General features: G+C 44.6%; 3 protein-coding genes and 1 long non-coding RNA gene across 8 annotated transcripts in view; 3 read left to right on the top strand and 1 right to left on the bottom strand.

The window, feature by feature from the left end:
• The window catches only part of LOC125905703 (uncharacterized), a 220,719-nt gene that overhangs the window by 119,679 nt on the left and 78,888 nt on the right, over positions 1-22,152 (top strand). The window lies entirely within an intron of this gene.
• LOC125905698 (uncharacterized) lies at positions 1,347-14,779 on the top strand. Of its 2 annotated transcripts, XM_049603863.1 has the most exons (3): positions 1,347-1,484; positions 1,845-2,479; positions 12,105-14,779. In XM_049603863.1, the coding sequence occupies exons 2-3, from the start codon at positions 1,867-1,869 to the stop codon at positions 12,404-12,406; spliced, it is 915 nt and encodes a 304-aa protein (XP_049459820.1). In that variant the 5' UTR covers positions 1,347-1,484; positions 1,845-1,866; the 3' UTR covers positions 12,407-14,779. The 2 variants fall into 2 exon arrangements, with proteins under 2 accessions (XP_049459820.1, XP_049459819.1); XM_049603862.1 differs by lacking the exon at positions 12,105-14,779 and having other exon boundaries at positions 1,845-4,079.
• Positions 3,046-21,050, bottom strand: LOC125905708 (uncharacterized). Its single transcript, XR_007451696.1, has 3 exons — positions 20,998-21,050; positions 14,969-15,354; positions 3,046-3,171 (listed from the first exon to the last, which is right to left on the bottom strand). It is a non-coding gene; the product is annotated as an uncharacterized LOC125905708 (long non-coding RNA).
• Positions 9,636-22,064, top strand: LOC125905702 (uncharacterized). 4 transcript variants are annotated; one of them, XR_007451691.1, is made up of 4 exons: positions 15,823-16,098; positions 16,206-16,235; positions 17,012-17,225; positions 17,601-18,827. XR_007451691.1 is itself a non-coding variant. In XM_049603867.1 (2 exons), exon 2 carries the CDS (start codon positions 17,623-17,625, stop codon positions 18,373-18,375), a length of 753 nt encoding a protein of 250 aa, XP_049459824.1. In that variant the 5' UTR covers positions 9,636-9,702; positions 17,601-17,622; the 3' UTR covers positions 18,376-18,827. The 4 variants fall into 4 exon arrangements, 2 of the variants coding, with proteins under 2 accessions (XP_049459824.1, XP_049459823.1); XM_049603867.1 differs by lacking the exons at positions 15,823-16,098; positions 16,206-16,235; positions 17,012-17,225 and adding an exon at positions 9,636-9,702; XR_007451692.1 differs by lacking the exons at positions 16,206-16,235; positions 17,012-17,225; positions 17,601-18,827 and adding an exon at positions 21,841-22,064.

Raw genomic sequence — 22,152 nt, 5'->3', positions numbered from 1 at the left:
GTGAGACACAGCGATGACTCCCGAACAAAACAGCGCTGATGACAGAGTCAGCTCAGATACTTCGTCACTTTAGAAACGCTGACATGAAACGTATGAGACGTGTTGGTGACAGACACGTATGAAGCTAACATTTCTCCTGGATTGTGACATAAATCTTTCCTTCATCATCCCGACGGTTCCCCATGTGACACACCGTCATACGTGTGCCTGTGTGTTTTCTGCACATTCCCATGGCAGCGTTTGATTGGCTCAGTGATTGGCACATCACAGCGTGCAGAACACAGAGGACGCTGCGAACAGATGGACACACTGAACCGTCGGACGGAGAATTAATGAGGCGGAAGCCGTTTAAATATTCTCCTCCTTTTTAATCCCGTCTGCCTCTGAGAGCACCTCTGCCCTGCCTCCCTCTCAGCTGCTCTGTAATTACAACACACACACACATACTCACACACACTTGTTGCTATGGTGACAGGCGGTGCTCATTTAGTCGCAGACTTCACATACATGCATGCATAGTGTTTATACAGGCGCTTCCTGCTCACACACACTCCTGTGTCTCTGGTTTATTACCAGACTGCAGTCTTAATCCTCACTGGTGTACTTTGAATATTATGGTCTGCATGCAGTAACTGTTTAAATGAAACTAACTTGACTTGTGTTTGGGGTCCTGGAGGCCCCGGGGCCCCGCTCCTTAAACACCCTGGAAACTGATTGTTTTCATCAGTTCAGATAAAGTTCTTCACAGTTTTCAGAGTTCAGCTCCAGTTTACCTGCTGTTTGGATGAATGTTCAGTCGTACAGAGGGTCACGCTGATCACTGTCAGCACATGATTTTTAAAATCTTCTTCTCCATTGCTTGTGCAGATTTATATTTGAGCAACTTTCACCCAGAGGCTGGTGTTCACTTCCTGTAAGATTGTAAAGCCAAACCTTGTTCTTTGTTTCTAACCACGTGTGTTTTGAAGGAAAAAAACCATCAGTTGGTGGTGTTGTACCGACATAGTGATTTTATTTTGAAAGAGACTGTATCAAACTGTACATTTCCTGTGAAAACAGAAGTGTATGTTGAAAACAGACAATGCATGTAACAGGCTGAAGTTGACACGGCGTCCCAGAACGTCAACAACCAGCACACCCAGGGTACCTTGGACGTCATATGTGGACGTGGAAAGTCCATGACCAAACGTGGACATGTGACGAGGTCACAGTGAGGATGATGATGTTACCACGAGGATTTTTACTGTGAAATATCTGCAGGACGGTACAGTGACTGAGCAGAGCAGCATGATGCAACAGTGTGTGTGAGCAGCAGCAGTACAGGAAGGGAGTGGTCACACAGTCTTCCGGACCTAAACGGTCTCTGCTGCTGATTGATTGGCTGCTGTGGTCACATGATTTCAGAGAATCGTCTCAGAGACAGTGAAAGTTAACGGGACAGACTGAGCTCAGAGCTGCTGTGACTGCTGACACTTCACCAACAGGTAAGAACCTTCATCATCATCATCATCATCAGCACAGGTCTTCATCACACTGAGGTCTGCTCCACTCAGCTGCTCTCTAACACTCCCTGATGTCTCTCTGACACCACGGTGTACACACACTGTGACACAAGAACAAACGTGTCAGCGTCACACTCTGAGGACTAACCCTTCATGTGTTCATTCATGTGTTCATCTCTTTAATGCTGCAGCTCATTTTAGTGACTTCATCAACCCACAGCTTCACCAAAGGCTCAATAAAGTTTTCTCTGTATCCTGACTGAATATCAGAATGTGACACTCACTGTCAGACTGCTGCAGCTGCACCTAACCTGACTGAACTTTGTTTCACTCGCTCAACAGGCTCTGCAGGAAGCTCCTGAAAATGGCAGCAAGACAGAGGAGGAGCAGTTTAATTGAGCCTCTTAATTTTTCTGACTTAACAACAAAACTTATGAGACATGCAGCTTCATTCATCTCAGTGTTTGACGTCAGTGAACCAGAGATGAGACAGATTGTAGGAGAGTTTCAGAAGATCGTTGATGAAGTGACAGAGATGCAGCAGATGACAGACAAAGTGAGGAGAGCAGGAGCTGTTGGTGGAGGAGTAGGACTCGGACTGATGATCCTTGCAGCTCCGTTCACTGGGGGGGCGAGCTTATTGGCAGCAGGAGGACTAGCTGCTGCTGCTGCTGGTGGTGGTGGTGTTGCTGCTGCTGTTGGTGGAGGAGTAGGAGGAGTAGGAGGAGTAGGACTCGGACTGATGATCCTTGCAGCTCCGTTCACTGGGGGGGCGAGTTTATTGGCAGCAGGAGGACTAGCTGCTGCTGGTGGTGCTGTTGTCGGGGCAAATGTAACAAAAATAAGAGAAGAGAAAGAAAGTGTGCGTAAAGTCGAAGAGCTGGGGAAAGAATTCATGAAGATTGTTGAATCACTGAAGAACGACCTGGAAGAAATCAAGACGACGTGTGAAGAGCTGGAGAAAAGGTCAGCTGAAGGTCAGGCCAAACGGTCTCTGTCAGACATGGAGGAGTTTCAGAGGATTGTTGGACGAGTGTCTGAGCTGAGAGAAAGGAGTGAAGAAGTTTTGGTTGTGACTGTAGCAGTGCTGCACGTGATCGATGACATGTTAACACTCGTCCTAAGTGTCCTCAGAGTGACTGCGACCCCTGAAGAGGATCAGAAGTTAAGAGACTCCATCGTCCAGTCAGCTGATCAGTGTGAGAAGGTCATTAATGCGTTTGATCAGATGAAGAAGGAACTGTTAGACATAATGGAGGAGACAAAATCGTCGGAGTGAGGAGAAGCTGACGTGTCGTCCTCCTGAGGAAAATGTGTGTGAGGACAAAAGGACACAATAAAGTCATGACGTCAGAGGACGCAGCCTCTGTTTCCTCTGATCATGTTACACTGTTAGATCTGTGATGACATCAGCAGGAGGAGAGCTAGTTAGCATTAGCTGCTAATAGTAAAAAGGAGTCCTGGGTGAAGGTAAATTATAACCTCCTCATGATGCGTTCACTGTCATCTTGTTAAATGCTTTTTGTGTGTGTTAAACAAACAAATTCCAGCTGTTTGATGTGTGGATGGTGGTGCATCAAGTTGTTGGAAGTAATTTCTACTTTAAGTACATTTTAAACAAACTACTATTTATTTTTACTTGAGTAGAATGTTTCAGGTCTTTTTCCACCTCTGCTGATGGGATCATATGTAGTGAAGACGTTTATATTAGACGTTGTGTCAGAACTGTGTGTTATTGACTCTGTGCTCATTCTGAGGTCGTGTGATGAAGGACTGAATGACTTTAAAACAGTTTAATTCATCTTTACAGAGTAGATGTGTGTTCCTCTGGAAACAAGAAGGGGGAATAAATAACAACAAGAAGTAAATAAACAACAATATAAGAACACCAGCTGTCAGCTCAGCTGAGTCAGCCAGAATGTCACAGCTGGAGCGTCCTTACCAGCTTTAACTCTTTGTCCCTGACACTTTGTGATATTTGATATGTTTGACTGTTGGTTTCATATTTGATCTCACACACTGTTGGACTGTGACCCTGATGGTGTTTTATATCAGGAGTGTTTAGCTTCATGTTTATTAGGCTCAGAGGGTGAAAGGAGGCTCCAGAGGCCCGGGCTGCATCCTGCTCCATGTGCTCCTTACTCACGCTGGACCTCAAGGAGACAAGGGAGCGTCTGAGACTGTGTGATGAGCAGGTTTATGGGAAAAACAAGCTGTAAATGGACTCTTAATGATCCCATGAACGCTCTGCTTGGGCGTGTGACTTTTCTATGTAGGAACTGAAAACTGTCTCTGCACTCTGTCGTTCTTGAACTCACCAACCAGACGACACTCAGACTGCCAAGCTGACGCCATGACGGCGTAGGTTCCCGCCCCCAGTGTAGTGTCTTGGTGATGCACCTGAACGCACCCGTCACAGCCATGAATTTGAAGGACATGTTGAATATTAACAGTGTGTGTGTGTGTGTGTGTGTAGGAAGATGTTTTGTGTTCAGGTGTGTTTTCTGAGACCACCTCTACTTCTCCAGCAGCACAGACTGTGTGAGGGTTCATGTCCAAAGTATCCTGAACCTTTTGAAACCATGTAATCACGTGTGTTCTTTTGATGGCTTGGAATCATTTCACATCATTATTGAATAAAAACAAGGAGATGGTTGTGATCTGCTGAAAAGGCAGCGTGACTTTTGAACATCCACACCTTTGCATGTGAGATCATGTGCTAATCTGCGTCTGTGTGGCGTTCGAGGTGTTGGGATCAGAGCTGGAGGGGTAGAAGGAGTCCTGAGTGGGAGATGTGCCACCCTCTCTCCTCCCATGAGCTCTCAATCAGACGCTGACATTTCTCTCACAGGAGCAGAGACCTTTAGGTATGTAGTGACACACACATGCTGCTGATGACATGTTGTCTTGCTGCTGACATTGTGCTTATTGTTGCTCAGCCTCTGATGATTAGAGACACTGTGTTCATCCTCAGGTGATACCTGACAACCGAGCTGCTGGGCAGGTAATCATCCATCCTAAAGCAAGTCCTTCCTCCACCCAATCTGAAATGGGAACGAGGAGAGAGCAGAGGTCTTCATCATCATCATCCTCACTGTGACCTCGTCACATGTCCACGTTTGGTCATGGACTTTCCACGTCCACATATGACGTCCAAGGTACCCTGGGTGTGTTGGTTGTTGACGTTCTGGGACGCCGTGTCAACTTCAGCCTGTTACATGCATTGTCTGTTTTCAAAATACACTTCTGTTTTCACAGGAAATGTACAGTTTGATACAGTCTCTTTCAAAATAAAAGCACTACGTCAGTACAACACCACCAACTGATGATTTTTTACGTTACGTTTAGGAACAAGGAACAAGGTTTGGCTCTTATAATCTTACAGGAAGTGAACACCGGCCTCCTGGGTGAAAGATGGTGGTTGTTGGACTCATCCTACTCAGACTTCCACTGCCTTAACTTGCGTCAGAGTTTTTTCATTTTGTGTGTGTTGTTGAAGGAAAAAAACATCAGTTGGCAACATAGTGCTTTTATTTTGAAAGAGACTGTATCAAACTGTACATTTCCTGTGAAAACAGAAGTGTATGTTAAAAACAGACAATGCATGTAACAGGCTGAAGTTGACACGGCGTCCCAGAACGTCAACAACCAACACACCCAGGGTACCTTGGACGCCATATGTGGACGTGGAAAGTCCATGACCAAATGTGGACATGTGACGAGGTCACAGTGAGGATGAGTTTGTTACCACGAGGCTTTTTACTGTGAAATATCTGCAGGACGGTACAGTGACTGAGCAGAGCAGCATGATGCAACACTGTGGGTGCGTCCCAAGTCTCTTATTTTATACTCCTAACTCCTGACTTGAACCGGAAGTCGTTCGAGCTCCGCCATCTTTAAGGCCGTCTCATGTCTCTTATTGCTGCCAGTAAGCAGTCAGCGTTAGGAGTTAGGAGGGATCTGTTAGGTGCGATGAGTAAGGTAACGCGAGAGCTTCCTAACAGGAAGTCTTTTTCAGCTTGAGGCCATGACGTATAAATACCCGCCCCCTACATCTGTCTCATTTGAAAGAGATGGTGGAGAAACAGCTCAAGTGTACCCGTTACATGCATTCTTTGCAATGACACGCTGTAATTCACATGCCTACGTGACTACAAAGAGTAACGTTGATGATATTTCCTGCAAGACTGTCATGTTGTAATTACGTTTATTTCATTCACAACCCGTTGCGTTATTCAGCGGACTGTCGGTGATGTGTGGCTGTTAAATGTGCAGCTGCTCATGTCCAGAACCACACGTGTTGATACAGCTTTGATCAGCGAATAAAATGTGACTTGGGATGTACGCCAAATGCTGGCTCCGTTATGCAGCAGATCCAGCGGTGCCGCCGTCACCAGAAACGGACGTCGCTTTACGTGACGGTTCAGAGTAAGGCCGTCTCATGTCTCTTGGGCTGCGGTCGGAAAGTCTTTTTTGCTTAGGAAGGTTCCTAGCTGAGTGAAATGACCCGGAAGTATTTTCGTGGCCGCCATGATAAGAGCTGTTCGAATTCTCTAAACACTAAGGAAAGGAGGTTCAATGCTTCCTTTCAGATCTCCTTTAGCATAGGACACATCGGAGCTTCCTAAGCCATAGGAAAGGAGATAATTTAATCCCACAGTGCTTTGCGGGAGCAATATTTAAAGCGACCGGCCGTTCACAGAGACAAACGAATAAACCTGAAGAAATAGGAGAAGAGGAAGAATCAAAGAAGTGACGAAAGGAAAAGAAAAAGAACAACTGGCTCTCAACATGACTGAAAAGTCACGGAGATCACCATGTAAGTCACCGTTACATGAAGCTTTGCCCATCTCATGCCATAACTTGATCATATGCGTAACGCGATATGTTCCAAACTCTCAACAACATGTTAAACCCATGCGAACTATACACGTCACGCTACTGTTGTAACATTACCCAGTTCAAGTTCACATTGTGGTGTCAGATTTGCTCAGTGTGCATTAATCATGTCACTATTTGAGCGTTGTTGAATCGCCAGCTTTTAGCAATATCGTTAATTAATTTGTCTTCAGTCACAGATGCAGACGTCTCTGCACTCATAAGGGCACGTGTGCGGCTGGAGCAGCTCTTCAGCGGGAGGAGGAGTAAGAAGTCATACTTGTGGGTTAAAATGTTGATATAGCCTAATGAATGGTGGCAAATTAAGCTAATCCTGACCTACAGGCAGGTGGTGAAAGAAATAGGGTTGGAGGGGCAGGTGTCACTCGTGCAGGCGGCAAAAAAAATGGGATAACTTAAAGACAAAATACAAGATAAAGCAAATCAGGTGTCTGGGAACTGTGGTGGGCCAGTGTCTGTGGGTATTATGCTGCACACTAAATTGCATTTCTTGTATAGTATTGTGTTCACATTTCTTAGCGATATAGAGTGTGCCAGGGCTGACGTCAAAACCTGGAAGTTTAGCATGGCGCTGGTTCCCGGAAGAGAAAGTGAACGTGATTTTTGCATTGCGTTTTGGATTCTGTCAGAAAATAAGCTCCGTGGCTAACACAAGTTTATGATACTTACAGGTTTTGTTCAGCGAGACAATCTTCACATATGAACACCTTTCATACCGCATTTGAAGCTTAAATGCCATCGCCAGAAGTAAAAAGCTAACGTTAGGCTTTAACGGACTACATGACTACTCCACGGTCGCATGACTCTTGACGTCACCGCCACTAAGCTTTCAACTGTTTTCGGCCGCTTTATTTTAAAAACATTGTATAATGGGGAAATCGGACTGTTGAAGCTAAATAAGAAGCTGTAATGGCGGACTGCCAGCACTCTCGCCTGTTCGGGGGTGATGACGTTTAATGTCCCCGACAGGGTTTGTAGTTGTATTTAGCAACTTGTTAGCAACCGCCTTTTTTACAACACACAAAAGCTTCAAAATTCACAAGTAGGGTATTTACTGACGTGTTTTATGTCGTAGAACAAAACCTGAAACTCGCTTAAGCTTTTGTTAACCACAGACCTTATTTGAGACATTTTACCAAAATCCCATTCAAAAAACGTTTTGACTTTTAGACGAGAGAACTGGAAGTGCTAAAAGCGCTAACGGAGTTAGTCCATACTCTTTACATTTCTACCTCTTACTATTTCTCACTGTTTCCATGTTCATTTATTGTTCATTGCTGCCACAACAACTGACATCTCTGTCGTGGGGCTAATAAGGGAATCTTTAATGCTTTAATGGCCAGTAACAGTTAGATTATTCCATTATTGGTCACTATACGTTCTGCCCCAACTGCCCTTTCACTATTATTGTGTTAATCATGTTAATATAGGAGCTGAAACCCAGCCACAGGCACGGGCACAGACAGGGGTGAGGCAACAGCAGCAGCCTGGCCGTGGTTCAGTGACATGCATGAGGCACTTGGGGGAGGCCATCCATTCAGCCTCCCACCCTTGTTGCCTCATGCTCACTGCCACACCATGGCCCGGCTGCTGCTGGAGCCTCATCCCTGTCTGTGCAGAGGACAGTGAAGAGGAGGAGGCGTCTCCACCACCATCCACATCCACCTGCTCCCAGCAACCAACCAAGAGGCCAAAGAGGGGTGGGGGCGTATTGGCCTTCCTGAGGGAGCAGGCCCTCAAAGATGAGGCGAGAGATCAGGCTCTCAAATGAAAGATTCCTCGCAGCCCTGAAAGACGTGGCGCATAATAATAAAGACAAATAAAAGGAAAGTAAAGCTTTGAGTCCTGTTGTGTTCAATGAAAGTGAAAACAAAAGTGTTCAGTTCCTGGAAAAACCAACACATTGCATCAATCCCATAATGCCACTGTATTATTGAGGTTGTAGTGTGTGTTGCTGGTGTACATTTTATTGTAAGGTGTTAAATATTTTACCCACTCTGTTCCTAATGTTTCGCCCCCTCATGTTAATGAGTGTAATATATTGGGAACACTGTTAAGTCTAGCACACTCCAGTACACCACCACCACCCACTGTGACCTCAGCTGTAAACAAAGTAAAATGATGACTTAGTGAACATGTATAGCTAAGCTTAAGAACAGACGAGTTACATTCTGCTTTAATACTCGGCATGATCTTAATACCTATGAATTACTGATTTGGAGAGACTTCAGTGTTCATTGTATCCTCTTAATATCAACTTTGTTTTATTTGATTTATTCCCTGTGAAGACATTTGATATGTGGGGAAATAGTTCTGTGTATGTATACTCCTCAAGCTGCTGATCACAATATGGAAAATATAAGAAGTGGCAGAGTTGTATTGGTTTGCTCAGGTGCACCTGATAAAGTCACAGAAAGATCTACTGTAGTCTGACAAACAGTGTGAAAAAAGGCAGGTTGCTATCTGTTAGTGTGCAAACCAACATGTTCAGAAAATGTGTTAGATTAATGACCGATAACAACATGTAAACACAAAAAGCCATTTTTTTCATATCAACACAAACGTTGATCTGATGATCTGAAACCTTTTTATTTAGATGATGTTTTTAATTCTTAAGAGTGATATGTACAGTAGTGGATTTGTCAGCCTAACATATTTGGCTCTCTTGCATGCACTTGAACATTTGTCATAAATCATCACAATGATTCAGGAGGGTGAGTGTGAGCAACCATTTTCAGCGTTTCAGTGTTGTGACTGCCATCTGTCTGTTTTACTTCAGTTCAGACGTTGGTAATTAAGTCACATTTTTCACTGTGCTGTCCACGTTTATATCGCCTGCATGAAGCAACATGGTAAGTAGGCACGGGGCGCAGTACCTGAGATGCGCTTTTTGTAGTCCATCTAAACTAAACTGTAGTTTCACCACGGTCGACCTACGTCACTGACATTCGCCGTCGCATGATGACGTAGCCCAGCGTAAGTGCGGTCGGATTCTCTCAGCTCCGCAATTCTCTGTTCCTAAATCCTTATGAATTCTCCTACTCATCTTTCCTCGGTGGGAAACGTCACGAGGTTAAGGAATAGTGATTAGGAGTAGACGATAGGAGGGACTTTCCGACCGCAGCCTGTGTGTGAGCTGCAGCAGTACAGGAAGGAAGTGGTCACACAGTCTTCTGGTCTCTGCTGCTGTTTGATTGGCTGCTGTGGTCACATGATTTCAGTGAATCGTCTCAGAGAAAGTGAAAGTTAATGGGACAGACTGAGCTCAGAGCTGCTGTGACTGCTGACACTTCACCAACAGGTAAGAACCTTCATCATCATCATCACCATCATCATCATCATCATCAGCACAGGTCTTCATCACACTGAGGTCTGCTCCACTCAGCTGCTCTCTAACACTCCCTGATGTCTCTCTGACAGCACGGTGTACACACACTGTGACACAAGAACAAACGTGTCAGCGTCACACTCTGAGGACTAACCCTTCATGTGTTCATTCATGTGTTCATCTCTTTAATGCTGCAGCTCATTTTAGTGACGGGTGTTGTCCCACTAAGCTTCAAACATGCAGTAGTACAACCTTTGCTGAAGAAGCCTGGCCTAGATAGCACTGTTTTAGCAAATTTCAGGCCCATCTCCAAGTTGCCTTTTATTTCTAAAATCCTGGAGAAAACTGTCTCTGCACAACTAGAAACTTTCCTTGATGATCACAATATTATGGAGGTTTTTCAGTCTGGTTTTAAAACTTTGCATAGCACGGAAAGTGCCCTTTTAAAAGTTTTTAATGACATTTTAACGGCAAATGATAGTGGCAACTATGTTGTTCTTGTCCTGCTCGACTTGACCGCTGCCTTTGACACTGCAGACCACAGCATTTTGTTAAAACGTCTGCAGCAGCTAGTGGGCATTGGTGGCAGCGCCCTGGACTGGTTCAGGTCCTACTTAGCCGACAGGACTATGTGTGTTGGTCTTGGTGCGTGTGAATCCTCCTCCGCTCCGCTTTTATATGGGGTCCCACAGGGTTCAATTTTAGGACCCCTGCTTTTCTCCCTGTATATGCTTCCCCCAGGGTCTATCCTCAGAAAGCATGGTGTCGCTTTTCATTGCTATGCTGATGACAGCCAGATATATGTCCTCCTGAGTAAAAGTGATGCCTTTTCCCTCAAACCCCTGCTGTCATGTCTTGAAGACATCAAAGCCTGGATGGCCCTAAACTTTTTAAATTTTAATGAGAAAAAAACAGAGGTGATGGTGTTTATCCAGCGGCTCCTGTGTTTCCTCCCCTGTTGATCTGGGTCCTTTGGCAGTTTATGCAAAGTCTACTGTCACTAACTTGGGTTTTAAGATGGACAGTGATTTTAAATTGGACCGCCAAATCAGTGCAGTTGTAAAGTCGAGTTTCTTTCACCTCAGGCAGCTTGTGAAGGTGAAGCCTTTTCTTGCACATCAGCACTCTGAAGCAGTAATCCATGCCTTCATCACGTCTCGGCTGGATTACTGCAATGCACTTTATTTTGGAGTTAGCCAGTCCTCCCTTGCACGTCTCCAGTTAGTTCAGAACGCTGCCGCTCGTCTGCTAACTGGAGTACGAATGAGAGAGCACATTACACCCATCCTGGCCTCCCTCCACTGGCTGCCTGTGCACTTTAGAGTTCATTTTAAGATCCTTTTATTTGTTTTTAAATCTTTAAATGGCCTCGCCCCGCCCTACCTCTCTGAGCTTCTTCACCCCTACGCCCCTGCCCGGTGCCTCAGGTCAGCTGATCAGCTGCTCCTTGAGGTACCGAGGTCCAAGCGAACGCTTAGAGGAGACCGTGCATTCTCCGTTACTGCTGCAAAAATGCGGAATAATCTACCTCTGCACATCAGACAGGCCTCCTCACTGTCTGTTTTTAAAACCCACCTTAAAACCCACTTTTACTCACTGGCTTTGAACCCAGCATGAGATCTCGCTCTGTTTTTATTTGTTTGTTGCTGTTTTTATTGTTTTTTGTTTTAACTGCTTTTTATTGTCTCACTGTTTTGTTGACTTATGACTTCCTATGTACAGTACTTTGTTTTCAGCTGTGGTTGTTTTAAAGCGCTTTATAAATAAAGTTGAGTTGAGTTGAATTATCAACCCACAGTTTCACCAAAGGCTCAATAAAGTTTTCTCTGTATCCTGACTGAATATCAGAATGTGACACTCACTGTCAGACTGCTGCAGCTGCATCTAACCTGACTGAACTTTGTTTCACTCGCTCAACAGGCTCTGCAGGAAGCTCCTGAAAATGCCAAAAAGAAAAAGAAAGAGGAGTATATCTGAGCCTATTAGTTTTTCTGACTTAACAACAAAACTTATGAGACATGCAGATTCATTCATCTCAGCGTTTGACGTCAGTGAACCAAGGATGAGACAGATTGTAGGAGAGTTTCACAAGATCGTTGATGAAGTGACAGAGATGCAGCAGACGACAGACGAACAGAGAAGAGAAGGAGTTCGTAGGGGTGTAGATCTGATTTTTGGATTTGACTTAATAGGAGCAGTAGCAGCTGCTGCAGATGTTGTTCGTACAAACAGGACAAAAATAAGAGAAGAGAGAGAAAGTGCACATAAAGTCGAAGAGCTGGGGAAAGAATTCATGAAGATTGTTGAACCACTGAAGAACGACCTGGAAGAAATAAAGAGGACGTGTGAAGAGCTGGAGAAAAGGTCAGCTGAAGGTCAAGCCAAACGGTCTCTGTCAGACATGGAGGCGTTTCAGAGGATTGTTGGACGAGTGTCTGAGCTGAGAAGAAGGACTGGAGAAGTTTTGGATGTGACTGTAACAGTGATGGAAATAATTCATAATCTGTTCATGTTCATTGTAAGTGTCTTCAGAGTGACTGCGACCCCTGAAGAGGATCAGAAGTTAAGAGACTCCATCGTCCAGTCAGCTGATCAGTGTGAGAAGGTCATTAATGCGTTTGATCAGATGAAGAAGGAACTGTTAGACATAATGGAGGAGACAAAATCGTCGGAGTGAGGAGAAGCTGACGTGTCGTCCTCCTGAGGAAAATGTGTGTGAGGACAAAAGGACACAATAAAGTCATGACGTCAGAGGACGCAGCCTGTGTTTCCTCTGATCATGTTACACTGTTAGATCTGTGATGACATCAGCAGGAGGAGAGCTAGTTAGCATTAGCTGCTAATAGTAAAAAGCAGTCCTGGGTGAAGGTAAATTATAACCTCCTCATGATGCGTTCACTGTCATCTTGTTAAATGCTTTTTGTGTGTTAAACAAACAAATTCCAGCTGTTTGATGTGTCAGTGTTTCCAGAGCACTCAGCCAGATGTTATGATGGACAGAGGTGGAAAGTAACTAATTACATTTACTCACATTACTGTCATTGAGTAGTTTTTTTGTGTGTAATATTTTCAGTAGTTTTTCAAATCTGTAATTTTAGTTTCACTTAAGTAAGTTTTGACAGAAGTATTGTACTTGGCTACACTGGAGATCACATCCCTTACTGAGTAGTTTTGGCTAAATGGAAACCAAAGGGTGAATCTCGTAACTCTCGTGTGGAATTGACCCAGAACAAGAACTGTGTATCATCAGTCTAACAGTTGTGTTGGTGAGTCAAAATGAATGAGGGCTGCACAATATTAGACACAACTGACACTGTGAGGACAATTTTGTATACTGTGATATGTGCTGCAATGTACAGTGTGTTGCAGTAAGTTGAACAGCTCTATTTGGACAGAGGTCATCACGTGGGAGTTGAAAGGCTGTATTTACATGAAATATACAGTTTACAATCAAACTGTTCTGGAAGCTGCGAACTTCACAACCTACAGTATTAAGCAGCAAAATAAGTTTGGCATATTGCCTTTGACTAATATTATACTGATATGATGAACTCATACTGTGAGTCTCACACTGTGACTGTTGCACAAGAACACATCGCCATGGTGACGCTCTAATGATATTGTGCAGCCCTGAATTGAATTGAATTCTATGGTTCATCATAGAATTCAATTCAATTGTATTTGACAATGTTTTATTGTTTTATGGGATGGTCTACGTTAGGGCTGGGCGGTATGACAAAATTTTCATATCACGGTTTTAAGAAAAAATCATATCGGTTTCACGGTATTTCACGGTATTTTGCTCAGGTTCGGCCAACTTGACATGCTGCTGTGTGGTGCTATGGCCTATTCAAGTGCCGGAATTTGTTATTTACCTGACAACGCCTAAACGCAACACACGCTGCGTACGGAAGCGACACATAGAGAAGCCAGCGGGGTTGTTTACTGTTTGCCGAGCCGAGAGGCTGCATGAAATGTTAAAGCATTTTCCACCTAAGTTATTACATATATTTGAGTTATCTACAAGTTTGCTGTACTGTTTGTCATCTACTCGCTTTCAAATGTCCGCCACGGACATTTACACAATGTCACGGATAAACATGGGTAAATGCATGGAAAAAAATCATCACATATCACCTCTGATAATGGTTTATTCATTTAAAAACACATTGTGCTCGTTTAGCACACTATTTCATATAGTTTTTATCTGCTGGAGGGTCGCGTAGGGGAGCGTAGCGTGACAAAAATAGAAGAGCCGCGTAAAATAGAGAGTTGTCGCGCGGCAGACGGAGGTTGTCGCGCCGCTCCCGTTGCCAGTGGAGCCGCTGTAATTGATTAACAGGGTGGCGAGCTGCTACAGGACTCGCACTGCAGACGTGTCGTGCCGCTGACGTGCCCGGTGGAGCCTGTCTCGGACTCGGGACGGGTCGTCTTCGGTCAGGAAAATGCAGTCCGAGCCATGCTCTAGTGTGCTTACCTGTGTGTGCGCTTTGTGTGTGTGTGTGTGTGTGTGCGCGCGCGCATCGGGGCGAAACTCCGCCGTGCACGATACAGAGGACAGAGGAGAATTGTAAAGGGCGGTGTGCCGCTGCTAGTTGCATTCAGGGGAAACACTGCTCTTTTTGGTATGAGTTCTTCTGGGACATCGTGTACAGTTGCTTTGCTTTCAGGACTCTCCGGCAGCCATTCTCGCCTCTAAACTTTTCTATGCTCTCACTCTCACCCGCTCAAGCGTGCCTGTGGTGTGCAGCAGTGAAATGGGTCCCCGCTGAAACACTTTCCCGCCGCGCACGTTCCGGATGTTGTTTGGGCTATTCACCGGTATTGTGGGATATGAAAAATTCATATCATAACGAAAATAAATACCGGTTTTTGGTACAAACCGGTATACCGCCCAGCCCTAGTCTGCGTTGTACTGCCCCAAAGACACACTAAATGTTGTGTTGATATGTTTAATGTCATCATGCTCTTATATTTGAAAAGTTTGTCCTTTAATAAAAAACAACCAGTTTGTGGACTGGATTTATGACTCTGGACCATTTCTGCACTGCACAGGACTGACCCCCATCAAGCTGTTGGAAGTAACTAAGTAACTTCTACTTTAAGTACATTTTAACACACTACTTTTTACTTTTACTTGAGTAGATTTTTAGATGAGTAGCTTTACTTGTACTCAAGTAGAATTTCATCAAAGTAAAGGTACTTTTACTTGAGTAGAATGTTTCAGGTCTTTTTCCACCTCTGCTGATGGATCATATGTAGTGAAGACGTTTATATTATATTATAGTTTGATTCATCTTTACAGAGTAGATGTGTGTTCCTCTGGAAACAAAAAGTAAATAAACAACAATATAAGAACACCAGCTGTCAGCTCAGCTGAGTCAGCCAGAATGTCACAGCTGGAGCGTCCTTACCAGCTTTAACTCTTTGTCCCTGACACTTTGTGATATTTGATATGTTTGACTGTTGGTTTCATATTTGATCTCACACACTGTTGGACTGTGACCCTGATGGTGTTTTATATCAGGAGTGTTTAGCTTCATGTTTATTAGGCTCAGAGGGTGAAAGGAGGCTCCAGAGGCCCGGGCTGCATCCTGCTCCATGTGCTCCTTACTCACGCTGGACCTCAAGGAGACAAGGAGCGTCTGAGACTGTGTGATGAGCAGGTTTATGGGAAAAACAAGCTGTAAATGGACTCTTAATGATCCCATGAACGCTCTGCTTGGGCGTGTGACTTTTCTATGTAGGAACTGAAAACTGTCTCTGCACTCTGTCGTTCTTGAACTCACCAACCAGACGACACTCAGACTGCCAAGCTGACGCCATGACGGCGTAGGTTCCCGCCCCCAGTGTAGTGTCTTGGTGATGCACCTGAACGCACCCGTCACAGCCATGAATTTGAAGGACATGTTGAATATTAACAGTGTGTGTGTGTGTGTGTGTGTGTGTGTGTGTGTGTGTGTGTGTGTGTGTGTGGGAAGATGTTTTGTGTTCAGGTGTGTTTTCTGAGACCACCTCTACTTCTCCAGCAGCACAGACTGTGTGAGGGTTCATGTCCAAAGTATCCTGAACCTTTGAAACCATGTAATCACGTGTGTTCTTTTTGATGGCTTGGAATCATTTCACATCATTATTGAATAAAAACAAGGAGATGGTTGTGATCTGCTGAAAAGGCAGCCGTGACTTTTGAACATCCACACCTTTGCATGTGAGATCATGTGCTAATCTGCGTCTGTGTGGCGTTCGAGGTGTTGGGATCAGAGCTGGAGGGGTAGAAGGAGTCCTGAGTGGGAGATGTGCCACCCTCTCTCCTCCCATGAGCTCTCAATCAGACGCTGACATTTCTCTCACAGGAGCAGAGACCTTTAGGTATGTAGTGACACACACATGCTGCTGATGACATGTTGTCTTGCTGCTGACATTGTGCTTATTGTTGCTCAGCCTCTGATGATTAGAGACACTGTGTTCATCCTCAGGTGATACCTGACAACCGAGCTGCTGGGCAGGTAATCATCCATCCTAAAGCAAGTCCTTCCTGCACCCAATCTGAAATGGGAACGAAGAGAGAGCAGAGGTCTTCATCATCATCATCCTCACTGTGACCTCGTCACATGTCCACGTTTGGTCATGGACTTTCCACGTCCACATATGACGTCCAAGGTACCCTGGGTGTGTTGGTTGTTGACGTTCTGGGACGCCGTGTCAACTTCAGCCTGTTACATGCATTGTCTGTTTTCAAAATACACTTCTGTTTTCACAGGAAATGTACAGTTTGCATACAGTCTCTTTCAAAATAAAAGCACTACGTCAGTACAACACCACCAACTGATGATTTTTTACGTTACGTTTAGGAACAAGGAACAAGGTTTGGTTCTTATAATCTTACAGGAAGTGAACACCGGCCTCCTGGGTGAAAGATGGTGGTTGTTGGACTCATCCTACTCAGACTTCCACTGCCTTAACTTGCGTCAGAGTTTTTTCATTTTGTGTGTGTTGTTGAAGGAAAAAAACATCAGTTGGCAACATAGTGCTTTTATTTTGAAAGAGACTGTATCACACTGTACATTTCCTGTGAAAACAGAAGTGTATTTTGAAAACAGACAATGCATGTAACAGGCTGAAGTTGACACGGCGTCCCAGAACGTCAACAACCAACACACCCAGGGTACCTTGGACGTCATATGTGGACGTGGAAAGTCCATGACCAAACGTGGACATGTGACGAGGTCACAGTGAGGATGATGATGTTACCACGAGGATTTTTACTGTGAAATATCTGCAGGACGGTACAGTGACTGAGCAGAGCAGCATGATGCAACAGTGTGTGTGAGCTGCAGCAGTACAGGAAGGAAGTGGTCACACAGTCTTCTGGTCTCTGATGCTGTTTGATTGACTACTGTGGTCACATGATTTCAGAGAATCGTCTCAGAGACAGTGAAAGTTAACGGGACAGACTGAGCTCAGAGCTGCTGTGACTGCTGACACTTCACCAACAGGTAAGAACCTTCATCATCATCATCATCATCATCATCATCATCATCAGCACAGGTCTTCATCACACTGAGGTCTGCTCCACTCAGCTGCTCTCTAACACTCCCTGATGTCTCTCTGACAGCACGGTGTACACACACTGTGACACAAGAACAAACGTGTCAGCGTCACACTCTGAGGACTAACCCTTCATGTGTTCATTCATGTGTTCATCTCTTTAATGCTGCAGCTCCTTTTAGTGACTTCATCAACCCACAGCTTCACCAAAGGCTCAATAAAGTTTTCTCTGTATCCTGACTGAATATCAGAATGTGACACTCACTGTCAGACTGCTGCAGCTGCATCTAACCTGACTGAACTTTGTTTCACTCGCTCAACAGGCTCTGCAGGAAGCTCCTGAAAATGGCAGCAAGACAGAGGAGGAGGAGTATATCTGAGCCTCTTAATTTTTCTGACTCAACAGAAAAACTTATGAGACATGCAGCTTCATTCATCTCAGCGTTTGACGTCAGTGAACCAAAGATGAGACAGATTGTAGGAGAGTTTAACAAGATCATTGATGAAGTGACAGAGATGCAGCAGATGACAGATGAACAGAGAAGAAAAGGAGTTCGTATGAGTGGAATTCTGATGGCTGTCGCTCCGTTGACTTTGGGATTGAGCTTAATAGGAGCAGCAGTAGCTGCTGCAGATGTTGTTGGTGCAAACAAGACAAAAATAAGAGAAGAGAAAGAAAGTGTAAAGAAAGTCAAAGAGCTGGGGAAGGAATTCATGGAGATTGTTGAGCTGCTGAAAAACGACCTGGAAGAAATAAAGACAACGTATGAAGAGCTGGAGCAAAGGTCAGCTGAAGGTCAGGCTGCAGACACTCTGTCAGACATGGAGGAGTTTCAGAGGATTGTTGGACGAGTGTCTGAGCTGAGAAGAAGGACTGGAGAAGTTTTGGATGTGACTGTAACAGTGCTGGCACTGATGCGTGATCTGTTCATGTTCATTCTAAGTGTCTTCAGAGTGACTGCGACCCCTGAAGAGGATCAGAAGTTAAGAGACTCCATCATCAAGTCAGCTGATCAGTGTCAGAAGGTCATTAATGCGTTTGATTGGATGAAGGTGGAACTGTTAGTCATAATAGAGGAGACAAAATCGTTGGAGTGAGGAGAAGCCGACGTGTCGTCCTCCTGAGGAAAATGTGTGTGAGGACAAAAGGACACAATAAAGTCATGACGTCAGAGGACGCAGCCTCTGTTTCCTCTGATCATGTTACACTGTTAGATCTGTGATGACATCAGCAGGAGGAGAGCTAGTTAGCATTAGCTGCTAATAGTAAAAAGGAGTCCTGGGTGCGATATTTTTTTTCGTAGGATGGTAGGGGAAGGTACTGCCTTTTCCGCCTCTGACTGGCTAGAAGAGCTCTCCTCCGGTTGGTTATTTGCTATATGCTGTCGGCTAGTCTGTTTTGATCGTCTTTACCACCAACAGAAGTAAACAAAGTCAATCCAACAGTGTGATAAGTGCGTGCCATCAGATTTATATTAATGGAAAGCACATCGCCGAATTTAAGGTTGACACCTAAAGTGTATGTCCACATCTTAACATATGTTCTCATAGGCACGAAAAGTATCCAAGGGACGAGGAAACTGTAAACTAAGCGATTTCTCAAGGCACTTTGGCAGCACGCTCTGGAGGACAGACATGTGTTGCAACTTTATCTCTGTAAGGCTGGACTCCTCAAGTCTCCAAACCAGCTAACGGAACTGTAACGGAACTGAAAGTTGGACTGACCTGTTTTGAAATCGGTGTTACTGTCGTGTGTTGTCACGTCTGTCCTCCAGAGCGTGCTGCCAAAGTGCCTTGAGAAATCGCTTAGTTTACCATTTCCTCGTCCCTTGGATACTTTTCGTGCCTATGAGAACATATGTTAAGATGTGGACATACCATCCTATGAAAAAAAATATCGCATCCTGGGTGAAGGTAAATTATAACCTTCTCATGATGCATTCACTGTCATCTTGTTAAATGCTTTTTTGTGTGTGTGTTAAACTAACAAATTCCAGCTGTTTGATGTGTAAGTGTTTCCAGAGCACTGAGCCAGATGTTATGATGGACCATATGTGTGAAGACGTAACGAAAAGGGGGAATAAATAACATATCACTTTATGATATTTGATATGTTTGACTGTTGGTTTTATATTTGATCTCACACACTGCATTTCACACAGCACTTAGAAAAAATTTGAACATCCACAACTCCCGCCTCCCTCCACTACGTCCTCATTATAGACATAGCTGTTGGCATGGTAACGTTAGATACACAGAAGAGGAGAGCGAGTGTAATGTTACAACCAAGACAGTCAAACGCAACCCTGGAGTTTTAAAACTCAACCACAGTCAGTGATGACTGATGAATTTTAGAATAAGGTTACAGTGCTAACGTTAGATAGTAGCCTTAACGTTACTAGTAAGTGGAAACACACAAGGAAGATAACGTTAATGTTTCAGAGGCTACGCAGTACTACAGTAGGCTAATGTTAGATAGTAGCGTTAAGGTTACTAGTAAGTGGAAACACACAAGGAAGATAACGTTAATGTTTCAGAGGCTACGCAGTACTACAGTAGGCTAACGTTAGATAGTAGCCTTAACGTTACTAGTAAGTGGAAACGCACAAGGAAGATAACGTTAATGTTTCAGAGGCTACGCTACAGTAGGCTAATGTTAGATAGTAGCGTTAAGGTTACTAGTAAGTGGAAACACACAAGGAAGATAACGTTAATGTTTCAGAGGCTACGCAGTACTACAGTAGGCTAACGTTAGCCATTAGCGACTGGGTGCTGTGTTGTCATAATGTTATTAACTGAACTGAACCAGCACAAAAACTAAATGACATTTTGCATACCCCAAGCAAACAGAAACAAAACATATTTGTGCAACATATACAAAAGAACATATAGTGTAATATTAAGATGAAAAGGGTCGACATTTCACAGTCAAAAACTCCACATCCTGACAGCAGAACTGGGAGCTCCTCTTCACATCACGGCACCATGAATTGTTTGTGTATACACCACGGAGCTTACCAGATGATGCTGCCGTCCTGTCTGCTCTGTGTAGTGTTAGCCCCGTTAGCTCAACACCGGAGTCTGATATGTTACCATTCATCCATGTCTCAGTGAACACAAGGATGCAACAGTCCCTCACTCCTTGGTGAGTGGATCTCCATAGTCGGGTGTAATCCATTTTCATGTCCAGTGAGCGGACATTGGCCAGAAGGACACTGGGAACAGCTGGTTTGATGGGGTTAGCCCTTAGCCTAGCTAACCCCCTCCGCATTTGTTTGCTTTTGTTATGGAGAAAAGTTTATATCCACAAGGGTCCCTGTCACTAACCTGTTTGTTGTCTCAGACTCAGGGGTGGAGGGTGTGGGGGGTGGTTACGCGAGCGGTTACGTCAGTCGGAGGCCTTCATGTGGGGAAGACAGACAGGACAGGAGAAAACTCTGACCAATCATTGCATTCGGTCCGAATCCAATGATTGGCGGAGTTTTCTTAGAACCATATGAGAATGGTATAATGATGAGTTTTCATCTCTGGTGGAATTCACTTACATTTCAGTGTGCCATCAGCTTATTAATAGCATTTTAACCTAAACAAAGAAAAGTGTAAAATTTCCAGAAAGTTAAGAGTTGCTTTAACTTCATGTTTATTAGGCTCAGAGGGTGAAAGGAGGCTCCAGAGGCCCGGGCTGCATCCTGCTCCATGTGCTCCTTACTCACGCTGGACCTCAAGGAGACAAGGGAGCGTCTGAGACTGTGTGATGAGCAGGTTTATGGGAAAAACAAGCTGTAAATGGACTCTTAATGATCCCATGAACGCTCTGCTTGGGCGTGTGACTTTTCTATGTAGGAACTGAAAACTGTCTCTGCACTCTGTCGTTCTTGAACTCACCAACCAGACGACACTCAGACTGCCAAGCTGACGCCATGACGGCGTAGGTTCCCGCCCCCAGTGTAGTGTCTTGGTGATGCACCTGAACGCACCCGTCACAGCCATGAATTTGAAGGACATGTTGAATATTAACAGTGTGTGTGTGTGTGTGTGTGTGTGTGTGTGTGTGTGTGTGTGTGGGAAGATGTTTTGTGTTCAGGTGTGTTTTCTGAGACCACCTCTACTTCTCCAGCAGCACAGACTGTGTGAGGGTTCATGTCCAAAGTATCCTGAACCTTTTGAAACCATGTAATCACGTGTGTTCTTTTTGATGGCTTGGAATCATTTCACATCATTATTGAATAAAAACAAGGAGATGGTTGTGATCTGCTGAAAAGGCAGCCGTGACTTTTGAACATCCACACCTTTGCATGTGAGATCATGTGCTAATCTGCGTCTGTGTGGCGTTCGAGGTGTTGGGATCAGAGCTGGAGGGGTAGAAGGAGTCCTGAGTGGGAGATGTGCCACCCTCTCTCCTCCCATGAGCTCTCAATCAGACGCTGACATTTCTCTCACAGGAGCAGAGACCTTTAGGTATGTAGTGACACACATGCTGCTGATGACATGTTGTCTTGCTGCTGACATTGTGCTTATTGTTGCTCAGCCTCTGATGATTAGAGACACTGTGTTCATCCTCAGGTGATACCTGACAACCGAGCTGCTGGGCAGGTAATCATCCATCCTAAAGCAAGTCCTTCCTCCACCCAATCTGAAATGGGAACGAGGAGAGAGCAGAGGTCTTCATCGTCATCATCCTCACTGTGACCTCGTCACATGTCCACGTTTGGTCATGGACTTTCCACGTCCACATATGACGTCCAAGGTACCCTGGGTGTGTTGGTTGTTGACGTTCTGGGACGCCGTGTCAACTTCAGCCTGTTACATGCATTGTCTGTTTTCAACATACACTTCTGTTTTCACAGGAAATGTACAGTTTGCATACAGTCTCTT

This window comes from Epinephelus fuscoguttatus, linkage group LG18 (genome assembly GCF_011397635.1).
Source record: "Epinephelus fuscoguttatus linkage group LG18, E.fuscoguttatus.final_Chr_v1".
Taxonomy (NCBI): domain Eukaryota; kingdom Metazoa; phylum Chordata; class Actinopteri; order Perciformes; family Serranidae; genus Epinephelus; species Epinephelus fuscoguttatus.
Note: the sequence above shows the minus strand (reverse complement) of the source record. Positions and strands in the feature narration are given on the sequence as shown.